General features: G+C 52.5%; 10 protein-coding genes across 10 annotated transcripts; 5 read left to right on the forward strand and 5 right to left on the reverse strand.

The window, feature by feature from the left end:
- Positions 1–1,385: 1,385 nt before the first annotated feature.
- J4E84_000087 (uncharacterized protein) lies at positions 1,386–2,336 on the forward strand (the record flags this gene model as incomplete). The annotated part of the gene is made up of 3 exons (XM_049382731.1): positions 1,386–1,533; positions 1,589–1,952; positions 2,009–2,336. 3 exons carry the CDS (start codon positions 1,386–1,388, stop codon positions 2,334–2,336), a joined length of 840 nt encoding a protein of 279 aa, XP_049248249.1.
- Positions 2,337–2,956: 620 nt separating this feature from the next.
- TIF35 (translation initiation factor eIF3 subunit g) lies at positions 2,957–4,008 on the forward strand (the record flags this gene model as incomplete). Its single annotated transcript, XM_049382732.1, has 3 exons — positions 2,957–2,973; positions 3,121–3,905; positions 3,959–4,008. The coding sequence occupies 3 exons, from the start codon at positions 2,957–2,959 to the stop codon at positions 4,006–4,008; spliced, it is 852 nt and encodes a 283-aa protein (XP_049248250.1).
- A 700-nt stretch (positions 4,009–4,708) lies between these two features.
- TIM23 (Mitochondrial import inner membrane translocase subunit tim23) lies at positions 4,709–5,509 on the reverse strand (the record flags this gene model as incomplete). Its single annotated transcript, XM_049382733.1, has 3 exons — positions 4,709–4,756; positions 4,810–5,440; positions 5,502–5,509. The coding sequence occupies 3 exons, from the start codon at positions 5,507–5,509 to the stop codon at positions 4,709–4,711; spliced, it is 687 nt and encodes a 228-aa protein (XP_049248251.1).
- A 355-nt stretch (positions 5,510–5,864) lies between these two features.
- PYR1 (Orotidine 5'-phosphate decarboxylase) lies at positions 5,865–6,566 on the forward strand (the record flags this gene model as incomplete). The annotated part of the gene is made up of 1 exon (XM_049382734.1): positions 5,865–6,566. The coding sequence occupies one exon, from the start codon at positions 5,865–5,867 to the stop codon at positions 6,564–6,566; it is 702 nt and encodes a 233-aa protein (XP_049248252.1).
- A 387-nt stretch (positions 6,567–6,953) lies between these two features.
- On the reverse strand, positions 6,954–7,841 carry J4E84_000091 (uncharacterized protein; the record flags this gene model as incomplete). The annotated part of the gene is made up of 2 exons (XM_049382735.1): positions 6,954–7,205; positions 7,314–7,841. The coding sequence occupies 2 exons, from the start codon at positions 7,839–7,841 to the stop codon at positions 6,954–6,956; spliced, it is 780 nt and encodes a 259-aa protein (XP_049248253.1).
- Positions 7,842–11,858: 4,017 nt separating this feature from the next.
- Positions 11,859–13,778, forward strand: J4E84_000092 (uncharacterized protein; the record flags this gene model as incomplete). Its single annotated transcript, XM_049382736.1, has 1 exon — positions 11,859–13,778. One exon carries the CDS (start codon positions 11,859–11,861, stop codon positions 13,776–13,778), a length of 1,920 nt encoding a protein of 639 aa, XP_049248254.1.
- Positions 13,779–14,060: 282 nt separating this feature from the next.
- J4E84_000093 (uncharacterized protein) lies at positions 14,061–15,254 on the reverse strand (the record flags this gene model as incomplete). Its single annotated transcript, XM_049382737.1, has 1 exon — positions 14,061–15,254. One exon carries the CDS (start codon positions 15,252–15,254, stop codon positions 14,061–14,063), a length of 1,194 nt encoding a protein of 397 aa, XP_049248255.1.
- A 2,024-nt stretch (positions 15,255–17,278) lies between these two features.
- Positions 17,279–19,779, forward strand: J4E84_000094 (uncharacterized protein; the record flags this gene model as incomplete). The annotated part of the gene is made up of 3 exons (XM_049382738.1): positions 17,279–17,644; positions 17,695–18,372; positions 18,427–19,779. The coding sequence occupies 3 exons, from the start codon at positions 17,279–17,281 to the stop codon at positions 19,777–19,779; spliced, it is 2,397 nt and encodes a 798-aa protein (XP_049248256.1).
- Positions 19,780–19,947: 168 nt separating this feature from the next.
- Positions 19,948–20,661, reverse strand: J4E84_000095 (uncharacterized protein; the record flags this gene model as incomplete). Its single annotated transcript, XM_049382739.1, has 1 exon — positions 19,948–20,661. One exon carries the CDS (start codon positions 20,659–20,661, stop codon positions 19,948–19,950), a length of 714 nt encoding a protein of 237 aa, XP_049248257.1.
- A 1,020-nt stretch (positions 20,662–21,681) lies between these two features.
- On the reverse strand, positions 21,682–22,940 carry J4E84_000096 (uncharacterized protein; the record flags this gene model as incomplete). The annotated part of the gene is made up of 6 exons (XM_049382740.1): positions 21,682–21,746; positions 21,799–22,071; positions 22,123–22,291; positions 22,341–22,485; positions 22,535–22,721; positions 22,772–22,940. 6 exons carry the CDS (start codon positions 22,938–22,940, stop codon positions 21,682–21,684), a joined length of 1,008 nt encoding a protein of 335 aa, XP_049248258.1.
- Positions 22,941–24,200: the final 1,260 nt, after the last annotated feature.

Consider the following 24,200-nt stretch of genomic DNA (forward strand, 5'->3'; position numbering starts at 1 on the left):
GGTGCGTGGTGTAGTGTGTATCGAATAGCATAATTGTACTTGAAGCGTTAGTGTGTGGGCATTTGCATGGAAGATCGGGACACGGAAGGACAGGATACCATCGGTGGAACAGAGTGGGGGTTATTGTTCAGATCTGCTTAGATACCGTTTACTTCTATACTTCACATCGTTTCGTCATCGCCGGTTGGCTACTCTTGGCCATATGACGTGATTGCAGTAGTTTGACGTTCGCTCCTGCACTTCGAGTGACGTCGGGCAGCGCTCCTTCTTGGCTAAAAATGAGTGTGCAAGACGTCGATCGGATGGCAGCGACGACCCATCGTGGCCCCAACAAACAACAACTTCGTCATACCAACTTCCTCGTCACTCACAATTTGGTCTATTGCTGAGCGCTTACCAATACCTAGGCACAGCCTTCCGGCTATCGAACAGCATCCTCTCTGAGCACCTATCACCTCAGTGTCCATCTCATCCTTTGGCCCACCGCCAGCAACACTACCTTGAACACCTGTTACCACCCGGCACACGCTAGCTCGACCTTCTCCGCTTCTCCCATATACCGTTACAGATCTGTATCTTCATCTGAAGTTCGTCGGCACCGAAGGTGACCACTCCACGTTAGGTGCGCGCCAAGTTTCATGGTGAAGGTCGTGAGATCAGAGTTGACCGCAGACTTCAGCAGGGCCGATTCGCGAACGTAACAACGTTCCCATTTACCTGCGGTACCTGCGCACCTCCAGCCTGGTATTGGCAAGAACAATATCGGCAGAGCCTAAAGCTCGCAACCATACAAGAAACGACCATCCTGGATCCCCCATACGGGCGACCCGGCCTAGCGAGAGCTAACTCCACAGGATCCGGCACTAGACCCATCTCGATCAGATCAAGCACGTCGAGCGCATCTCAAACTTCTACCCAAACTTCAAGCCGGTCAAGGAGACACTCGCAGCCAGCTCTTCCCCCAACCCTTGCGGAGAGAATTGCACTAGGACCTCAGCTTAACCCATATCATAGCAAGAATCCTCATCGTCTAGACCGATACACCAGCGTTCGAGACGTCTATCTTGCTAGACAGGAGCAGCGTACGAAAGAAGCCGCACATCAGGAAGAGAGACTTCATCAACTTCGGCTCGAAAAGCGCAGAGGTACCCGCCAATTTGACGGTTCAAGATCAGCTGGAACTTCACCAGCCCTGAGTCGTACAAACTCGAATTCAGATCTCACTCGAACATCTTCCCTCAAGAACCTCGCCAGAGAACTGACGACGTTCGACAAGTTCGGACCTATCAGACGCGCAGACACGGGTGACTCTACCGCATCTTCATCGGGACAGTCGAACAAATCCAAGAAGTCGAACCTCTCTCGGGTATTGACGGCTGACCGCTATGATCGAGACGCTCAAAGAAATGAAGCACGGCAAGAGCGGCAGTTACGAGAGCCTGGCGCTGGAACGAACGGCGAGCCAGATTCTTCATCGCATGGAGGACAAAGACTCGGAGGACTCCCTGGAAAGCACGCGGACAAGAGTACTCGGTCTGTATCTTTCGCGGTTTCTTGCGCTTAAAACAGAATGACTGACCTGTTACAGCGAACGCGCGCGCGATATATGGACCGAATCGTTGTCTAGACGTGATAAGTTTCGCTCCGACTTCCTCAAGAAAAATTGGAGCTTGCATCGTCGAGCACAATCCTTCGAGTAGATCCTACGTACACTGCTGCTCTGCGAAAGAGGACTCAAGGCTCGGTGCCATGGAACACTTGCTCGTCATCACCGAAGATCTGCTTCAGCGACTTATGGATGCTGAGGGCATCACGAGTAGTGGATGGTTGCCCGCCACGCCACAGTCACATCATGCAGCGATGTACGGGAGTGCGCCGGGCAGTGTAGCGGGTGGAGGTAGTGTGGCCAGCAGTGTGCAGCCAAGTCGAAGGGGCAGTGCTCAACCTCAAGAGTAAGATCACCCTTTCTTTCTACAATGGTTGTCCTGGGTATACTCACAAAACACAGCCTCCTCATCGACTACGCGCAAGGCTCACCACAAATAATGCAGCAGTCCCCTCAGTTCTCACCGCCCGCCCAGTCAATACCTTCCCAAACCCCCTTCGTCAACGACTTCAACACGCCCTGGTCGCCTCACCACATCCAAAAGCCCAAGCTCCCTAGAGGCAGCAGTGACACGGTCTTTCACACCACGGCCAACACTCCCAAGCCAGTCGTCCAAACGATCCCCAGGACTAACAGCGATATTATTCAGCAGCCTAAGCCGGTGCCAATTGGCCAGTTCCAGGGTCCTGGAAGAGGCAGGGTGCAATGGAATCTGGGCTCTGAAGGATAGAAGAGTCGGGTCTTGAGTCATCGGCTGGTCAGGGTCAGAGAGATGATGTGATGGATGCTGCGTACCCTTGAATTGCTGGAGGGTGGTTGGACTTGTTGGTTAGAGTTATTATTATTGCGCGAATGTTATCATCTTGAGTTCGAGTGTGGTTCTACCGATCCAGCTTGCCCGAGTCCTAGCTGTGACTCACCAGCGTGCCTTGATCCAGACCGTAGAACTAAAGAGTTCGTATCACTTACTGTGACTACTGCTACTATAATTCACCTCAGCATGAACAGTCACTCTGTCCATGACTGAATCCTGATATGCGCGATGAACTTGAAGCTGCACTAATACCTTGACGATGTCTCTTCAGCCTGTGAAAGACCTGCTTTCATTCATCGGTGAAAGAAGCGTGATTTTATGCACATGCAATATGACGAATTGAGCGTACCACGGTTGGGTGAAGTTGGGGAAAGGGAGTGATGGGTCGCAACACAGTATTAGCGCGAAATCTTGGCGGCGCACCGCACACATTGAATTGCCCCACCGGCCGCCGCCACTTCTCACTTTCTGTATCATAAGGGACCCCGACTACCTACCGACCCGACACCCCCAACAACACAACCACAACCGCAAATATGTCCAAAACAGCAGGGTGAGTTTATGCGCACCTTTTTCGGCCTTTCTACGCCTATCATCCTCCCATGTCGCCCCTACGTCGCTCCAAGCCGCACATCAAGCCACGAGCTTCTGCATACATCTCTCCGGGTTCTAGAGCATCAGGCTGACAGTACTGCTATAGCCGCACCGACTGGGCAGAAGAAGAAGACGAGGAGTCCTCGCTCACCTCCCTCCCACCCCAACAAGTCATCAAGAACAAAGACGGAACCGAAACCGTAATCTCCTACCGCATCGGCGAAGACGGCAAGAAATACAAGACAACACGGCGCATCAAGAAGACTGTCGTAAAGCAAATCGTAAACCCCCGCGTCGCCGAACGAAAGCAATGGGCGAAATTCGGACAAGAAAAGGGCAAGCCCGCCGGCCCCCAAACAGACACCGTCTCCGTCGCCGAAAACATCGCCTTCCGCCCCGTGTCCAACTGGAAAGCCAGCAACGAAGATAAGGGCGACGAAGCGAAGAAGAAGGCCGAACTCAAGAACGCAAAGATCAAGTGCCGTATTTGCCAGGGCGACCATTTCACCACAAAATGTCCCTTCAAAGACACCATGGCCCCCGAAGGCGACGTCGCCCCCGCAGAAATGCCCGACGATGCGCCCGGCGGTGCAGGAGGCAGTCTGGGCACCGGCTCTGGCGGCTACGTTCCCCCTCATCTGCGTGGCCGTGCTGGCGCAGGCGAGAAGATGGGCGGCAAATTCGACCGCGACGATAGCGCTACCCTGCGTGTTACCAACGTGTCTGAGTTCGCCGAGGAACAGGATCTGCGCGACATGTTCTCCAAGTACGGACATGTTACCCGTGTTTTCCTGGCCAAGGACAGGGAGACGGGTCGCGCCAAGGGCTTTGCGTTTGTTAGTTATGCGGATCGGAGTGATGCTGCCAAGGCGTGTGAGAAGATGGATGGATGTAAGTTTCAGCACACGGAGCTTGTGATATGGGGAGATGCTAACTTTATTCAGTCGGTTTCGGGCATCTTATCCTGCGTGTCGAGTTCGCTAAGAAGGCTTAAGCGGAGAGGATTTGTGATGGCTCAATGACGTTGCAATTTGGCGTTCAGGGTGGTTTCACGGGCTATGACATCTGTAGACGTGTGTCTTGCATGCATGGTACATGATAGCTATCGTTTGTGACTTCATACGTCAGACGAGGCGACTTCTCATGAATATCAATGATAGAGTGTTCGCTTTCAACTCAGTCTCTCATGTCGCCCACGTTTAAGTTACATCAGCAGGTAGTAAAGACAAACCAACAAGCACGTACACTGGCCCTTTCCACTTCCAACACATTTGTTCAAATATATCATTAACTTGATTCTCCCATTCCATCACTTTCATCTCTATCATCTCTACATACACATATACACGTACACAGCACAACAGCCCAAATCGTCCGACAAGAAGGGTCGGGCCGCTGTTCCAAATCCAACCCAGCCAACACCTAGACCTTTTTCTAAGAGACCCTCGTAAAAAAGGATCTTATCCCCCCGGTATCATGAACGCCAGCTTTATTGTACAAGTTGGGCAGGGCCCGCAGAGTGGTGAGGAGGAGGGTCATGCGCTAAGATCGACTTCGTGTAAATGCGGGACAAACGTCGAACTGCAGTAAGAAGGTGAGAAAAAGATTGCTGCGCCTGGTTTCGCGGTTGGGGCTCGTCAGGGTAGCGGTAGAATGGTATGTATTTGCTGTGCGCAATTCCTTTTATCTTTGCTTTAGTCGACTTGTTTTAGGTCGGGCTCGAAGAAGACTTTTCGTGTTATCTGGTGGGCTGTTAGTTTTCGTCATAGCAGTACCAAGAACTGATTGAACGTACCGCCCATCCTCCCGCTACAGTCGCGCAGATACCCGAGCTAATAGCCATCTGCCTCGTCCCTCTTGTGCTCTTGAACAGCGCGCCGCTCAATGCGCCCGCCACGACGCTGTTGCTCATATCGTGCTTGCCGCGGTAGTACCCAATCGTGCTGTTCATACCATTATACACCATAGCAATCACGCCCGCGCTGTTTCCCAGAAAAGGACCTCGCCGTGTTATCGCATTGAGCACGCCGTTGATGCGCAACCGCGGGGGCATGCTGGGTGGGTTCTTTTGCAGGCCCTCGGCTAGTCCCCACGCTCCTCCTATCGTCAGCGCCGTCAGATACGACACGCCCGTGCCGTAACATAAGTCGTCGGACCAGCCGCGTGAGGGCAGAGCGGATTGTGCGCCGGGCAGGTCCGAGAGGACGCTGTCTTCGAGGTTTAGGTAGTCGAGCGTGTCTTGGTTGAGGCCGGCGAGGGGATGCAGTTGTGAGGGGTCGAGCAGGAATTCTGAGGGGTTTTGGATGGCCGTGTTGGGGTCGAAGGGGGTGGGTTGGAAGGTGTCTTCTTTTACGAAGTCGGCATTTTGGGGCGAGGCGGGCGCGGGTGCCGTGTCCTTGGACTTGCGTCCGGTTATGGAGTCCCAGCTAGCATTGGATTAGCATTGATGTGACTGAGAAGACGCAGGATATTAGAGTTTATACATACATGGTCATGTTGAAGATGTCAGGTTGTGATGGCGGCGTAAAGAAATGTTGCGCCTGATTGTCAACAGCCGCACGAACAAAATCCCCCAGACGCCCGAAAAACCTCTATCAGACCGACGCAGCTAGGAGAAACAGCAGAAAAGAGGCAGGTGGTAGATGCGCGGGTATGGGATAGCGTGGGGCGGCGTTCGTGATGCTCACGAAAAGTTCTGGCGAAGCAACTTGGGCAATGACGGTCTCGACGCACGGCCCACCTTCTCGAAGCCTCCCTGCTTCCGAGCTCGGAAAGGAACGAGATTCGGAAAGAAAAGTTCAGACAGCCTCACCCACTTCGGGATAACGACAAACAACAACAAATCTGACAATGGCGCTCCCCGAATACAAGCAAAACTTCCTCAAAGACTGCGTCTCAGCCGGCGCATTGAAATTCGGCACCTTCACCCTCAAGTCCAAGCGCATATCACCCTACTTCTTCAATGCCGGCCTCTTCCACCGCGCCGACCTGCTCCGCTCCATCTCCTCAGCCTACGCACACACACTGAAGAACCACGGCGACTCGGACCCTTCGTTCCAATGGGACATTCTCTTCGGCCCAGCCTACAAGGGCATCCCCCTCGCAGCAGCCTCAGTCGACAAGCTCGCAGATCTGGACATGGCCAAGTACGGCCAGAAGAGCTACAGTTTCAACCGCAAAGAAGCCAAAGATCATGGTGAGGGCGGCAACATCGTGGGCGCGAGTCTAAAGGGGAAGAAGATTGTTATTGTGGATGATGTCATTACGGCTGGTACGGCGATTAGAGAGGCTATTGATATCATTAAGAGGGAGGGGGGTGAGCTTGTGGGCATCATCGTTGCTTTTGATAGGCGGGAGAAGATGCCTACGGCGACTGATGATGATGGAAAGCCGGGTCCCAGTGCGATTGGCGAGGTTAGGAAACAATATGGTATTCCTGTGCTCGCTATCTTGACGTTGGATGATGTTGTGGAGTATTTGAGGAGCTTGGGTGGAGAGGAGGATCTTAAGAGGTTGGATGAGTACCGGGAGAAGTACAAGGCGAGTGATTAGACGTATCTGGTGGGGCGCTTACGAAGTTATGATCATGAGAATATGGGTGATGGGTGATGGGTGATGGGAATGGGCGGTTGCTAGAATACCCCGCATGCGTTGCGGTGAATGCTGCAAGCATTTCAAACCCACATGTTCTTCTTGACTCCGTGAGACTGTGAGGCAATCCCTACAACAATGAACGGCTGTGTCATTGGGGTGAGATGCTACATCAAAGAAAACACGCTGATTATTATTATACTTCCATGGTGCAGATGCACAACGACACACGCGTTCAACAGAGTGTGGGTATCTTGTATCATGGCTCCTGGCTAGACGAACAAGATGCATAGCCACCTCGATGCATATCTGGATCCAGTCCGAGAAGTTTAACAGGAAAGAATCGTCTCAATCCAAACCGTCTTGAGCATCGTCTTGACTAGCATCATCTTCGCTATCATCTTCGCTACCATCTTCGCTACCATCGTCGCTACCATCTTCGCTACCATCGTCGCTATCATCTTCGCTATCGCTATATTCTGATGATTCAGGATAGAAGCCGGGCGGAGTGTTGAGCGCAGGATGAGCATAATTCTTGGGGTCATAATCTGGCTCATTCTCGATAAGGTAATGGCGTTCCGAAAATGCGATCCACGGATCCTAGATACCGGTTAAAGCATTAGCTACCGACTTGCGTTTTCAGGGGTTGATCGCATGGTTCGAGGACCCATTTATAGGTCATCATCGGGAGGTCAAATGAGCACCTACCTCGTGATATTCCTTGAGGATATAGTCATCCAGACTGTCCAGATATTCTCTCGCATCTTGCCTCCACTGTTCACTTCCACTCGTATCTCTGAGCACCTCGGTGAGGTCAAACTCTATGTCGTCGTACCTGTTAAACGGATGCCCCCATTTGAAACGCAAATGCCCTCCTTCGCGTTCATATGCCTGGAGAACAGGTCTCAGGAGTTCGATCCACGGGACCCACAAGTTTAACCTGACCTCCTGTTGAACCAATTCGATATGGAGACTGAAATTCCTCTTCTTCCTGATACTCATCAGGGTCTTGACAAGCGTCTCGCCTTCTGCATCGATGTCTGTATTGGATTCCCAAAGACAAACATACAGTGACTGCAAAACATCTGCGGGAATAAGTCCAACATCCCAAATATCTTGACAGACGACTCGTTCCGTTGATGCTATGGTGATATATTCAACTGGACCAAAGCCATCAATGTCGGGATAGCTGCCAGAATCGCTACGGTCGGGTTGTACCTCGTACCACTTCACCATAACTTCGTGGGCTATTTTCAAACCCATGAAGCGGCTTTGAATGAAGTGCGGTAACTCTGGTACGTCGCTGCGGCAAGACTCAGGGTTGAGACGGTATTGCATCGACTCTTCATGATACTTGAATGCTTTGTTATCCCAAATATAGTCGAAGATCATCGCTCTCAGTTCGGTCGGTAGACGGGTCTCTATCTCACGGGCGAATTGGAGATTCCATAATTCGCTGTATTTCGTAACAGCGGCCGGCCATTCTCTGAAGCGAACTCAGTGATTGGTCTACGCAGGTTTTGTTTCGTACGAGAGAAACTCACTCTTTGAGGATTTTCGTTTGCTGTTTTGCGGTGCGCTTCTTTGGGGCCTGAAGTTTGCTGCGAATGCTGTGCGTATGTCAGTTTCCGAGGTTTCCTTTACGTAGGTGGTCTTACTCCACGAGGGTCTGGTACGCGGCCTGGACATCGTCTTGCTGGACCGGCGTGGAATTGGCAGTATGAACAGGGGGCGCCTTTGGCTTAGACTTCGGTTTGGTCCTTCGGGCCATAGCTGGCAAATAAAGAAATGGTAATCGAAGAGTTCACGTCTCTATGCGTGCTGTGTAAACCCGCGGGAGTGTTTAGGTGTAAAGTGCAAGTGTCACAAAGTTGGCGAGGGGATGACGCGTCTCTAGCGCGTCTCAAAACGATTAAACACGCGTGTCCCTTGCTTCCCCATGCCAAGCAACCCGCTTGCCGCGTACCGATTGCAGACTTCAGCCGGCAGCAACGTGCAGACATTCTTTGCGCATACACCGATACTACTCTACGACCAAGGCGCAAACGCTAGCAACGGAGACCAGCCTAGCGAAGATAGTAGAACAGCGGCGCTTGCGGGCCGCAGACCATTCTCCGTCGGCGGCACAGTGCAGATGTGGGGCGGCATGCGCTGGAAACCCTACCGTAGCGCGCAACACGGGGGGGTCGATAGGGCTATAATACTATATCATTGCGGTGAAGTGCTGTCAGGGGCCTATCATCTGATGTTTGACTGACAAGACGCTATCATCACCAACATCGTGACATGGGATGATACCTGTCAAACCGACTGTCAATCATAGAAGACACCTATACAGCAGCTATTGCAGAGGATAGGGGTCACTCCTGACTGCTTTTACATTGAATTCTAGGGGATTCTGGTGAGGTATGCCAAGGATAGCCCGTGCGCGGCGTTCTCGATGGGTGAATGTTCCCCGAATTTGGCTGCAAGTACACTCAGGAGGTGCAGCGCGTCGACACATATAAGACTGCAGCTACTCCTGACGTCTTCTCTGTCGTCGTCGACGTCCTTGATGCTGCCGTTGTGGTGGGGGTGCTGCTGCTGTTGCTGCCTTCCTCAGTTGAGATGGAAGGCACTACCATCCTTGACAGGCTCGAAATTTGACATCAATCACCCCTGACAGCACTCACATACGTCACGACATTAGGGAGCTATCAGGGGCGACAGCTATCTCAGAAATATCGCATTTCATCACCCTATTGTAGCCCTATCAACCCCCCCACGGTGCGCGTGACGGTACTTAGGTAAGGCAAGGCAGACACCTGCAATAGAGATCAGCGTATCGGAAACAATACACAGTGGAGCAGTGACGCTGTTACATTGGGATGAGAAGCTGAAAGAATCTTTAAGCTTCGGAGACTTCTTTTAGGCACCCGAATTGTGACAAGAAGACGAGGTTCAAAGGCATGTCCAAGAGCGCTTTCCTATCTCCATTATCCTTCGTTCTGTATCCTACTCATTCAGTGAACGACACAAACACAACCGCGAACTCGACATGCATCACCTCCGTGATGCTCTTCTGAGCCCCTCGCCGGAGGGCCCTCCCGAACTCAACCACCTAGACAATGTGGCTCATGACGTCCTAATGGTTCGCGAAGACGTGGCGCGTGGGGAACTTGACGGACTCCGCGGAACAGCCTTCTATAATCGAACCGGGGTTTCAGTGAGCGATACTGCAGCCTAGGAGATGGTATAGACTCTCTTGTGCACCATATCCACTCTGCGTGGCACATGTATTACCAAATTGCTGTGCACACGGCGTATGATACGCGCGAACAGGACCGCTTAGTCCTCGACATTGTGCGAATCCAGGTATTGGGGCCGTTGACCAGGCCCGCTACTGGGCACTACGGTATCGACATCGCGCGAACAGTCGATGGAACGGTGTGGAACGGTCAGTAATATCCCTGTACAAATTTTATGTGAGACACACACTGACGTTGTACACCAATCTTTAGATCTACCCTTTCTAGCCACTGACATGACCGCATTCTGGATCGAGAACTGCGCGGCCTTGAAGAACGCCCAGCGACTCAATCTCGCATCCTTCCTGGCTAAGTTGGCGTCGACTCGCGTTAGCAAGGATCGAATCTGCCAAATCGCTCTCTTGCTGTTCTGCTCTACGTTTGAGGGAAGAAGCAGCATCGAGGGAGGTCAACCAGACGAACTTTCCACACACCAGACGATCTCGACTCTCGATCTGACGCAGCTCATGCCGTCTGTGTGTGCGTGGATCAAAGAGGCTGGTCACGTTCTTGCCCAACTCTCTGAACTGTCCTGGAATGACTGTCCCAGTCATATCGGGCAGGGTGGGCAACACTTCCTTGAATCCGAATTTGGGAAGCGGTCACCGACTGGTTTCACCCCGTGGAGATGGATGTATTGGCTCAAACGTCTTCATGAAATTCGTCAAGAGGCCAAAGAAGCAGATGAGAAGACTCTTGAGGAGCAGACGACGGAGGCTATTGATCGCATGGTCAGCCAAGTACACGATCGTAACTCAGGGATCCTCAGGGCGTATCATGATGGCGGGGACTTCTTGAAGCTGGCCGAGCATCTGGAGTGCTTGAGGGGTAGATAGATCAAATATACTTAGAGATCCCTTGATTTTATGCTCACCTTTTCTTAGTTGTTGGAGTTGCTAAAGTCTCGTTCGCTCACTCCACGAAGGATGGTGAAGTCTGCGGGACGGGGATCTCAGCTCGACGATTTTTCTGCTGGTAACACTACCTTCAACAATACGAACTCGTATTACGTCAGTGTCAGTCTCAAAGATGCTATCGGTAAGATGTGATTCAATCAACTGAGCGCAGAGCAAGAGAAGATCTTGAAGACTCAGATTGAGATGGTACAGGAGACGGGGTTCCAGAGTAGATACTGGCATGCTCCAGGGTGGCCAATTAATTTGAGAGATATGTTGTGGTTCAAGTTCACAGAGTCCGGTGTCAGGGTACTTAACGTGGAGGATTTGGTGTCGGCAACGAAGTGGAATTACCATCAGTGCATCGTCGTTGGCTTGACACCTGGGCACTCTGCTGACGTCACGTGCCCAAGAGCCGTTTCGGGACAAGCTCATGACTCACAGAGCCCGTCTAGAGAGAGCGCCTCCATGTCACCACAACGGCATCAGCAGCCAACTCTTTCGCCCTTATTAGCATGCAGAAAATTGAATTTACATGGAAATCTACACTCTTGGTCGATTGAATGCAATGGTGACAGCTCTGCAAGCAGGGCAAGGAGATGCACGGACACGTATGCACCAACGCGTCTCTAGCGCGCCGCCACAACTGAACACATGCGCTTCACGGCGAAGAGTACACCGTCGCTTGTACGCACCTTCATATATTTCGCCGACACGTGCTATAGTCGCTCCTGGCGCTACGGTTACCGGAAGTGCTTCGACCTGTACTTTCTGTTTGATCGGCAATGGAGCTTGCCTTGGCAGATGGGTCACTTCCGTTACATCCCTCCACACTGGAGAGGTGTCCTTGCGCCGGCTTCACCATGGCGGTTTCATGAACAACACACTTTTTGGTGGCATCACCACACCCGGCATCATTTTCCTCATCATTGCATGATACCTTAATCCGAATACATCGCATAACCTCCCATTCAGGCTACCCACTTTGTGCTGGCTGCTTACTTCTCACGACATCATTTCTCCCATTGTACATTCGATGAGAGACTACAGGTCTACGCGTTTATCTCACAATGCGTAGGATTAAAGTGCCCCGCGGGGTGCCATACCAGCGGCCAATGTCGAGACAACATAAGCGCACCCTTATATATGCGCTTCTTTCGGCCGTCGCGTTCGGCGGGTATTACTGGCTGTACGCGCAGCCCACCGATGCGCTCGCTGTCGCATTCGAAGAGCACGAAGCGTATATGCACGATGGATCGAGTCTCGCGCGCATCAAATCCGAGCAGTCATATGATTGGCGAGAAGCGCCTTTTGTGAACACGATCACGTCCTATATACCGCTGCCGACTACCGCTCCTCGTAAACTCCCGCGCGTCCAGTCCGAAGACTTCCCCGAAACAAGCGCGCAAAGAAAACAGAGGGAACAACGTAGAGTCGCCGTGCGAGACGAATTCAGGCATAGCTGGAATTATTACAAGAAGTTTGCGTGGGCACAGGATGAGCTTAAGCCAATTACTGGTGAGGGCGAGGAGTCGTTCGGCGGCTGGGGTGCCACACTCGTCGATTCGTTAGACACGTTGTGGATAATGGGACTCAAAGAAGAGTTTGAAGAGGCCGTGGAGGCCGTCGCGGCCATAGATTTTGGCAAGACCAATCTGACCACCGTGAGCGTCTTCGAAACGACTATCAGATACCTCGGCGGCCTGCTGAGCGCATACGACATGAGCGGGAAGCCTATCTTGCTTAAGAAGGCGATACAACTTGGGGAGATGCTGTATCGAGCGTTCGACACAACGAATAATACACCCCTGGGCTGGCTAAATGTGGAGGGTGTCAAGAAGGTACCCAGGCTGGCCTTCTCCGCCGAGAGCAACATTTGTTTTGCCTGTCTCGGCAGCTTAACCATGGAGTTCACGCGGCTGGCGCAGGTTACATCAGAGCCAAAGTACTACGACGCTGTTGCGAGAATCACCATAATGATGGATCGCGCGCAGGATAGCACAAGGCTTCCTGGCCTATGGCCAACTATGGTGAATGCTGCGAAAGAAGAATTCAATCAATCTCGCTTCTTCTCCATCGGCGCGCTTGCTGACAGCACGTATGAATACTTCCCCAAGATGCATGCGTTGCTGGGCGGGGTGGAACCTGCGTACGAGAAATTGTACCGCGACTCTGCGGAGATGATTGACGCATACATGCTGTTCCGCCCCATGGTGCCTGACAAGTTCCACGGAGAAGACCTACTCCTGTGCGGCGATGTCTTCACACACGGCGAAGAAGCCAAACTCGACCCAACCATGCAACATCTTACGTGCTTCATTGGCGGCATGTTCGGTCTGGCAGGTCGCCTATTCTCTGATCCTGACCACGTGGATCTCGGCGCGAAGCTTACCAAGGGATGTATATACGCCTACGCCGCCACGCAAACTGGTATCATGCCCGAGACATTCGATATGGTCGCCTGCGACTCTCGGAAAACCTGTCCCTGGAACCAAACAGCTTGGGAAGAGGGTGCGCTGTATCACTACAGCAGCAAATATGTCGAATCTTTCGACGATGCAGTGGAAAAGTACAAGATCCCACCTGGCTTCACCAACATTCGCGACAAGCGGTATCTGCTCAGACCCGAAGCCATCGAGTCCGTCTTCATCATGTACCGCATCACTGGTGACCGGCAGTATCTCGATGACGCGTGGGACATGTTCACCAGCATCGTTGCCGCAACTCGAACGCCATATGCCAACGGACAAGTCCGAGACGTCACTTTCGTAGCGCCAAAAGCTCCAGGCCGGGCCTATAAATCCGTTCCTGGTGTGGGTGATGTGCCCTACACCCGCGACGACAATATTGAGAACAAGATGGAGAGTTTCTGGACGGCAGAAACATTGAAGTATTTCTACCTCATCTTCAGCACACCGGATATGATTAGCTTGGATGATTGGGTGTTCAACACTGAGGCACATCCCTTCCGGCGGCCGAAGCCAAGATAGAAGAAGGCTGAGGATGATGCTGGGGCTAGGGCTAGGATCGATGAACAGCGTAAATAGGATCGCTGGTATCATCTGACATGAGTGAGGAAACACCTCTTCATCGCTATCGCATTTTAGTAGTGCGTAGCCGGAGTATTGCATTGGTTGGCGTTGTAGGGTAAGCTTGGATAGCTTTGATGAACTCTTTACACTACATTACACGTTGTTTCTCTTTCGCTGCTTTACCGACCGCGTTCATTTCTTCGGCTGCCAGCGTTTCTTGGATCAAGATGCATCACCAAGCTATTCCCTCCTCCTCCGCTTATTGCGATACTCGTCCTCACTCGTAGGTATTGTGAAGTCTTCCTTCCTCTTGATGCCTTCGCTGTTTCCTTCCACAGCCAAAGTCGTCTCCACCGGCCCCACTGTCACGACCGGCTCATCCGCCTCCATCTTTTCATTTGCCAGTTTCTCTTCTCTCTTCAACACCTCCTCTTTCTCCCTGATCTTCTTAACCTCATCCTCATCCAGCAGCTCCTCGTCCATCAACATCTCCTCTCCTTCGGAATACTCCTCCGGCTCCGGCGTATTCCCCACCACCGTCTCGAAAACCGCCTGAAAACTCCCTTGTTTCACGAACCGCGAATCAACAAGCCGATCCCACTCCTGCGCCACATACCTGTACTTGTCTTTCGTGCTCAGCCTCGGGTTCACATGCACCACTCCCCTTGACACCGCCAGTAAGATGGGCTCCTGGTACATAGGATGCTGGTACGAAGATAACTGCGGATGATCCTTCAACATGCCCTTTATAGCATCCCAAGCAGCATCGTAAATTGTAGTCCGTTTACCAGTGTGTTTGCCTTCGAGACCAAGGTACCACGAGTCGTCTTTCCAGCTAGGCCAGTAGTCTCGCACAGCGCCGCTCTTCGCGTGACGTAGGCGCTCAAGGAATCCGGAAGCGGGAAAGGCGTCGCGCGACGTACGGATGCCAGTGGGAGGTAAAACGCGTGTGGGTGTGTCGAGCGACGCCCCGGACACGAGTGCGAGACCGGAGTCTTTCCACGCGGTGTCAAACGCCGGTTTCACTATGTCGTCGTGCCAGACTTTGAGGAATTCTGGATCAATAGAGGGTACCATTGTAGCATGAGGGAAGATAACGAAGAGATGCGGACACGATCCTATTCCCTCTGTCATCTTGTTTTGACTGGGTGTTGTGCTTCCGAACAGCAACGCGCATTGCACGTCTCGAGCCGTGACTGAGTGGCCATGGAGGGACAGGTAGGTGGCGATGCGATGGGCGTCGGCTTCATCGATTGGGTTCACGGATTTGTAGTTGAATGTGTGGGGGATCCATGGGGTTTGCTCCCAGGTTAGGCGTTTGGCGAAGGCGAGGGAGGTGGGGAGGCAGAAGGAGAGGGCGCTGTAGCATTGTTCGGGGTTTACGATGGGGGAGAGGGCGGAAAGGCCGGGAATGGAACGCTCGTGTGTGGACATGGTGGTTTTGGAGTTGATCAGGCTCGGACGGACGAACGGCTACGCAGGAGAGTTTTGTAAAAAGCGTTTTGATAGAAAGTTTCGGACTTTGGGGAAGGTGTGAGAAGTGACTAGAGCATTGTGGGTATGTATGTTTTGCCTGGAGACGTAGTGAATGGTGTAGATGTTACTAGCCGATGACGCACATGTTCTTCAAGATTTGAGACAGCTGAGTGAAATAGTTTGGTGCTTGTATATCCTACCAGAATCGCCATCCGCCAGGATTGCGCTGGAAAGCAACAGCAGAGAATCCTGCATAATAAGTTGCCTCTCGAATAACTCGCTATATCCTTGATGAAGTGACAAGAATGATAGAGCGTTCAATCAACGACAGGGCTGGGTACAATCGATGGAAACTAGTGTACTTCCCATCTCAACGAAGATGTTTCTCAGCTCCCAGATACTTCGCGAGAATAATTAAAGGCCGTGGTAGTGGAGAGGAGCGACTCTCAAAAAGATTTTCCTGGTGTACGTGGTGCAACGCAAGAACCTCGATCATTCCTCGAAAGGTACTGGGAACGTGTTTGAGATTGATCTAGGCTGTGAGCCTTGCTGTAGAAGCTGATACATTTCGACTTGAAGACATTGTGATTGAAGGATACAGCGCCTTGATTCTGATGAGACGTAATGGATGCTTCGAAGAGTACCTACCTAGGTAAACGATCTCAGCGTTTGAGAGTGCCCAGGTGGACTGATGAGCTAGACGAGCTTGGGGCTAATTGACAATCACAACCTTGCTGCACACGTTCCGAGAAATAGGTTCCTGGGCACATGCCCCATTTGGGAACCCGACTATACTGGCTATGTTGATGGCTCGTTGCTATATCGCATGACTTGTATGCAGAGCGCTTGCCTGCAGATCTGAGTCAGCGTGGAAGAATGCCAAGATGGCTGCCTGGATGTCAGCACTAAAGACCATCCTAGTACTACATCTTAAGTACACTGCTGCGCGCTTTCCTACATGACAAACCTCGTTTTTCTTACGCTCCATTGAGATGTCTCATTGTTCGTGGAAGAATGATAGAGGTGGGCGTTGCATCGACCGGAAACCAGCCTAACGGAATCCCGGGACTCGGCAGCTTATCTTCGCGCACCACGGCGACACTGCGGGCCTGACTGCCGCATTCTGGTCCACGACGCCGCTGCTCGCGGGAACGCCGTCCACATCTGCGTGCTTCAATCCACCAAGGCTTCATCTTGTGATGGACAAGCACGACCTAGCGGGCGCCACCCCCACTTGGCAACGCTTATCGTCGCATTCTCGAGGACAACGCCAAACAACCAGCGCCCCAATCGCACGAGACAGGATCGTCTGTCGCACGAACGCCGAGGAAACTTCCCTAAATTGCGAGGCAATTGTTCGGCGACACCAGGTCTGCCCGCGATTGGCTTGTTGCGCGGTCATAAGCACGGCGAATGCTTCTTCCGGGCGCATTCGATATCGTGTCTGCGGATGATGCCATTCAACCTGGTGGCGACACCATTCCGTTGTTTACCTAGGTATCGGTCGCTATCAGCCTGCCGTTGCAACAGGGTGCCAGGCCATCCCCTTTGGAACGGCATCTCCGACACGGGATGGCACGACCTCGTTATCCCCGCAGTTTCCTGCCCAATATACGGTTGCAGGCTTCGTTTCTGATATGCCGGATGTTCTAGAATACGAAGGGAAGAAGTGATAGGACCCACGGGTTGCACAGTTAGGTTACCTGCCGTGCCACCAACATCGCCTTGCATGATCTTTAGATACCCTTCTGTATTCGGCCGCTTCCTGACATGGGACACCTGCCCTTTCAAACCTAGGAGTGGCAGTCCTATCGCTCCTGCAACAGGGGCCTTATCTGACGTGCTATTGCGCGCAACCTCGCCGCAATCACACAGGTGAAGGCCACGATAACGCGTTTGCACTAGAACACGTGAGCAGTTGTATATTTGAGTAACAGTACTCCCCGCTCGGACAATGAACCAAACCACGACCGCGCGCAACCATGGCAGCTCCTCTTGGTGATGTGATGGTTATGGGAAGACCCGACGCCGTCGAAGGCAAGGTCGTCAGTCTCCCCAGCCACGCGGCTATCAACGACTTCAGCGAAAAGAAGCACGCTGCCCACGACGGAGACATCGACATCAAAGGCCCTTTGGACCCTGAGATCAAGGCCGCTCTTCCCGAGTACGACGGTGATGGGCACGACAAGGACGGCGACGATGAGGACCATGTCATCGTTACTGGCGCCGACGCAGCAGCCTACCTACTGCCTCTGCGAGACGACTTTGTGCCTGCGATAACTTTCCGGTGTCTGTTTCTGGCCACCGTTCTATCCGGATTCCAAGCCGTCGTGTACCAGATCTACCAGGTATGTCAACATCACCACAGGCTGCGTACGTTGAATGCTGACAAAACCAGTTCAAACCCACTCTCGTCACCATCCAAGGAACCTTCATCGTCCTTATGGCCTACTTCCTCGGCAGGGGATGGGCCAAGCTACTGCCCCGCGGAGACAAGTTCGAGGCTCGGTGGAGGGAGAAGGGCGGAGTCGGCAAGGCGCCCATGTGGATTACAATCATGTCCTTCTTCAACCACGGCGAGTGGAACTTGAAAGAGCATGCCATCACATCCATCACCGCGACTTCCGCATCGATTGCTGCTCCCGCCAGTCAGGTCTTCGCTGCATCTGACCTCTTCTACGACATGCCTTTGAGCCCTGTCACAGTCATCTTCAGCACCATTTCTATTGGACTCTTTGGATACGGTATCTGCGGTATCATGCGCCCCATCTGCGTATGGCATGTTGACTCGGTTTACTGGAGCAGTCTTCCTACAGTCAAGGTCCTCCAAGGTCTCCACTGGCAGAGCGTCAAGGATTCAAAGCCTCTCCGATGGTTCTGGATTGCCTTCTCCTGCATGTTCGTCTACGAGTTCTTCCCTGCATACATCTTCCCCTGGTTGAACTCTATCTCGATCCCCTGTCTGGCTGCCATGCATGCGACTGGAAACACGGCGGCTACGCTTACCAACCTCTTCGGTGGTGCCTCAAACAACGAGGGTCTTGGTTGGTTCAGCATTTCGCTTGACTGGCAATACGTAAGAAGGTGCTCTGAAACACTCATACTCTGCAGACACTAATCGATATTACAGATCACTTCCTTCCAGTCCTCGCTTCCGCTCAAGCTCCAACTCCATCAAGCTGCCGGATTCGTGTTCTGCTTTTTCATCATGCTCGGCATTTACTACGGCAATGCTTGGGGTTCGAAGGACCTGCCTTTCATGTCAACACGTCTCTTGACCCAGGAGGGCAAGCAGTACCCAAGCGAGAGCGTCTTCATCGATGGCATTCTGGATGAGAAGGCTCTCCTGCAATACGGTCTACCGAGGATCACTGGCACCTTCGCTTACGCCATGTTCATGGCCAATGCTGCGATCGGTGCCCTCATTGCCCACATCGTGCTCTTCTGGGGCGGCGACACAGTCCGGGCATTCAAGGATGCCAAAAAGGGCAAGTTCGACGATCCTCACCACGCGCACATGGCCAAGCACTATAAGGACGCACCGCAGTGGTGGTACCTTGCCGTACTCGTTGTCAGTTTCGTGCTCGGTCTCGTCGTTGTCATCAAGGAGAACGTCACTCTCCCCGTTTGGGCCTACGTTATTGCACTGGTGATGGGTACGATCATCTCGCCCTTCAGCACCCTCCTCTACGCCCGCTTCGGTAACGGTATCGCAACCAACAACCTGTCCAAGGTCATTGCCGGACTGATCCTCCCCGGCCGCCCCATTGGTAACATGTACTTCGCCGCGTGGTCTCACAACGTCATCAACAGCGCCGTACAACTCAGCATGGATCTGAAACTAGGCGAATACCTCAAGATCCCGCCCCGCGTGATGTTCATGACACAAATCTACGGCACCGTCCTCGGCGGCTTCATCAACTACGCCGTCATGATCTCCATCGTAACAGGAAACAAGCACCTCCTCGCCGATACCGACGGTAACGCGTCGTGGTCTGGTGCAAACATCCAATCTTACAACACCAACGCCTCCACCTGGGCCCTCGCCGCCTACCTGTACAAGCAAGGAAAAGCCTACTCCATCGTCCCCTTTGGCCTCCTCATTGGCGCCGCTATCGTCCTCGCTCACCGCATCTTCGTTCGCTTCGTACCCAAGATCGGTAACTTCTCTCTTCGCGAGATCAACTTCCCCCAGTTCATTCAGTACGCTGGTTACATCCCTTACAACCAGAGTCAGACGTGCGTGCTTCTCAGCTGGACGATTGTGGGTTTCTTCACGCAGTTCTACCTGAGGAACTACCGTCCCCGCATCTTCAAGGACTACTCGTACCTGATTGCAGGTGCGTTTGATGGCGCGAGTCTGACTTGCTTGTTTATCTTGTCTTTTGCTGTCTTTGGAGCTGGTGGGCCGGCTATTCCGTTCCCGCAATGGTGGGGTAACAACGTCGCTGGTAACTATGACTTATGCCCTGTGGCGGAGTAGAGATGAACGACGCTTTACAGACGGAGGTCGAGGCATGAAGTATTTAGTCCACTGTCGCTTTAGATACCATCCACAATTATCCCAGACTACTACGTCCAACGTGCTATCTACATATCCGCCTCAGCTATATCCCCTCTACCACTTCCAACACATATTTATTCTCCCAATCTACCACGCAACAGGCACACCATCATACCTAAAAAACCTCCCACTATCCGCCTCCTTCAACCCCCCCACAACCTCCAACATACTCCCCACACTAACACTCGCCTCAATCATCGCGCCCTCACCCCCCATCCTCGTCTTCACCCACCCAGGATCCATACAAATCACCTTGACCCCCAGCTTCTTCAAATCCTTCGCCTGGTGCACCGTCAACATGTTCAACGCCGCTTTACTCATACTATAAGTACAGCATTTGGTTATATCCGTCGCAACAGTCAGACTGCCGAGCCCAGACGACATGTTCAGCACCGTAGCGCCGCGGGCGAGGTATTTTTGTAAGGAGGACACGATTTTCGCGGGGCCGAGCACGTTGGTTTGCATGTGCTCGTTCATGCTTTTCGGGTCGAGCGTCAGCGATGTGTCGCTGGATGTTGCGTTTATGCCCGCGACGTTGAAGAGGTAGTCGAGTGATGCTCCGCTCTTGGATAGGATTTCTGCGACGCGGAACTCGATGCTGGAGAGGGAGTCCAGCGAGGAGACGTCGCATTCGATGATGTGGATTTTGGGATTGGTTTTGCTCATCGCTTCCAAGTCGGCAATGTCTCCTGTTTTCGAGCGTACGCCCGCGATAATGGTGTTGTCGCCCTTCGCAGCCAACTGCCGCACGAATTCCAATCCAATACCGCGATTTGCGCCCGTGAGGAAGTAGGTTGCCATTTTGTGTGGAGGTTTTCTCGATCTCGATCTTGATGTAGAAGAAGGGATATGATGTGGTTTTGGTTTTATAATGATGGTTTGGGCGATTGGAGCGGAGGAGTCTGTGAGGGCTCTAAGGGGAAGCGTGGCTGGAGCAGATTTCCGCGGTATGGGTTGCAAATGTGGACGCGAAAAGTTTTGGGATGCGGACGAGCGACTTGATGATGTACTTCGCCTCCGCGGACGGGTTGATGTGCTGGTGGATGTGGATGTGGTGTGCCGTGTGGCATGCATGGGGGCTGCTTCCACCGGGTAAATCATGGTGGTGACGTGTGGTGCGGGAGCGTGGGAGGAGGGGAAGTTGGATGCGAGTTTGGGCAGGTCGTTGGATATCAGATATTTAGTTAGCAAAAGACCTATATATTGTTCGTCGATTCGGTTATATGTATATATGCACGTACCATCTGTTCGCTTGAAGGAGTTGGTTGGCGGACCCGTAAATCGGGGTCGGACGTGTCAGACCTGTCAATTCTGTGACATGGGGCTTCATGCGACACGGCGTGTCGACCAGAACGAGGCTGCGATGTTATGCTTTCGAGGAAATTGTGTCTCGAGTTCCCTAATCCTATGGCTGAAATGATCGTTTAGTCGTCGTGAGATTTGCAGGATCGAAATGCCTCGGGCGAGCCCGACGCCAGCTGGTGGGATTCGTCATGCGATGGACACGCGACCATTTCTTGGATCGTGACGATGCATTGGACATGAAGATGAGTTATTACATGTGGAGAGATATGATTTCGTGAATTGCATAATTACTATTTCGTGCGTAACTTATAAATATTACCCGTAGCATTGGCACATGATGGAAGGGAAAGCGTAGCTTCACACTCTGATCGGCCACTGACAGTATCACCGTCTCGACTGTCTGACGCGTGTAGCGTGCCTTTCGTCTGGTATCTGACCCACTCTTGATATCTCCACTTGTCTGCCACTCCCATATCCAATGCTCCGCATTCCGACCATACACCATCGAGGTCTTGTCTACTCCATGTGGTCAATCTTGCGCTTCTCGCTGGCGCCCTTCACCACACTGGATAGATCGACAACTGTTTCGTGTTAGCAGACGAGCTGAACTTGAAAAAGACATGGTCAACTTACGAGGTAGATCGAATGGGAAGTCGACACTAGCCAGCATAATGGCGAAGAAGATGTACCATCCGCACATACACGTGACGAAGGTAAAAGCTCCAGCAGCTTCAGCGAGCTTGACAGCAAGAGCAGCTTGGCCATTGGCAAGCTGGAAGTAGCTTCCGGCAAGGAGGCCAAAGGCGGGTACAAGAGTGAAGAAGATGAGGAAGAAGATGAGGTTCGTGCGGATGGAGCAGACGAGGTAGACGAGGCATAGAATGCCCATCATGACGAGGAAGTATGCTGTATCAACCGTTAGAGGTGCAATTCCGAATCATGTTGTGGGCGACGTACCAAGACCGACATTGAAGCCCACAGATTCGAGACCTGTGCTGCCTTCGACGCTTGGATCTGCGTAGGCGGCGTAGGAGTTGTAGAAAGGTTGAAGGGTTGCGGCGAAACCGAGCCAGAAGGCACCGAATGAGCAGAAAACAACGAAGGGGAAGGTGTTGCCGAGAATCCACTGTGGTAGCGGTTAGTATTTGCTGTTACAAGTTTCAGAACAAACATACTTCACCGAGGCCACCGAGGATCATGAGCAGACCACCGCAGAAGTAATACCACCCGATGCTTGCAGATCCACTCCCACCAGCGCCTCGCCATCCCATAAGGGTCATGCTCAATGGATGCAGCGACAACAAGAAACCGATCAAAGCGCTGTGCAATGTCAGCAACCATGAACCCAAAATGTATAATGAGAACTTACAGAGGTGTTGGGTTACCGAAGGTCTTGCGCAGATCTCCCTTTACTTTGTTCGGAGGTGACAAGTACAGCTTCTCGAAAAGCTCTGGCGAGATGGAGATGCTACCTGCTGTTCGGATTTGATGCAGCGCAGTACCAGAGTCGGCCGAAGCATCGAGGTGTGCGTGTCCTCCATATCCATTGCCGTAAGCTAGAGAGCGTCAGCTGAATTCAGAAGTACGCGTCGCAAAAGTGTCTTACCATCTTGCCGAGAAAAGTCCTTCTCCAAAGCGTTGGGGTTGTCCATCATTCGTGTCGTCGACTCGTTTCTCGCGGTTGATCCAGCTGATAGAGTCTCCGCGTCCCGAGCCGTAGTCGCACCGAGATGGGCGTCGTTTGTTGCGTACTTGTGGTCGTGGTTGGAAGTCATACAGGCGATGTGGTTATCGAATAGACCGCTCCCGTTAGAGTTAGTATTAGAGGAGGATGTTTCGTGATGATGGCCAGTGGAGGAAGTGGTAGTTGCTGTAGAGTTCTCGTAACGTGACATAGGAGGCTAGAAGATGGAGGATAGGATTGATATAGGTGGGCAGACAATCTTCATTAAGAGTGTAGGTAACGTAACGATGGTGCTCCGCAAACCTTGAGGCACGGATTCCAATTCCAAGAAAGCGTAGCCGCGGACGAAAGCAAGGGATCATCACCAAGTAGGTGGCAGGTGCAGCCAGGCCACCCCGGTAGAACAAGACTTTGAGGACCAACCGCTGCGGCTCCGCGTTGGACCTGATGCAAGTAGTCGAATTGGCGGGAGGGCAGATCTGCCCAGACTAGAGCTCGAAGGACGGCCAGGTCTTGATTCGCCGGAGTCATGAGGAGTTCATCCTTAGCTGCGGACGTGGCTTCCCTGGCGACGCATCCCCAGAAACAACAGTGGCGTTCCGCGCAGTCACATTGCACACCCCAGACGTTCTGCCTATAACACCGTCGGGGCTTATCCAAGAGTGCATGATAACGAGCGTCTGAATGGGCGATTGGAGATGTAGATTCCCATCGAGGACTCTACGATAAGCATGCTTCTTCGTGAAACACAATTGATCACACTCTTAGCCTCGCCGTATTGGCAAGACCTCGGCGACCCTAGTGCCCAAAACGGTCGCAATGCAAATGGCACGCATTGAACGTTGTAACGTGATCGTGATCCGACTCAGTGACAACCAGTAAGGGATCTGCAGCTGCAGGAAATAAGATCGGTTCTGCGGAGTCGAGTGGAGATGAAGCACGCGAAAGCTGGGGATGTGTGCGGAGCCTAGACTTTGGAGCTAAATGATCGTCGGGCCGTCACTTATTGGGGTTGACTTTGCGGGGAAAGCGTACTAGGAACGCTAGATCCGGATGAGTGGTGCAGGCGTTATTCCCAAACGTCATGTCGCCCACGGCATCTCTGAAGCCGCGCATGAGAGTTCCTTTTGACGTCTCGCAAACGAGTCGTGTAGGCGATGTCGATTACTGATGGTATGGCTCCAAAGTGCGATCGTGTGCAACGTTGCAATTGAGGCAGTTGCAGATCTGTGTGACGAGAACCACCAACTGCTTCGACTCAGTCCAGAACGTATGCAGTCCGGCCTCGTGCGGCGAAGCTGTTGTGGTTGCATGTGCATCTTATGGTCGATATATCAGTTCCGCAGTTGGT

Source organism: Alternaria hordeiaustralica (assembly GCF_023758085.1).
Source record: "Alternaria hordeiaustralica strain BMP 2776 chromosome Unknown scaffold_1, whole genome shotgun sequence".
Taxonomy (NCBI): domain Eukaryota; kingdom Fungi; phylum Ascomycota; class Dothideomycetes; order Pleosporales; family Pleosporaceae; genus Alternaria; species Alternaria hordeiaustralica.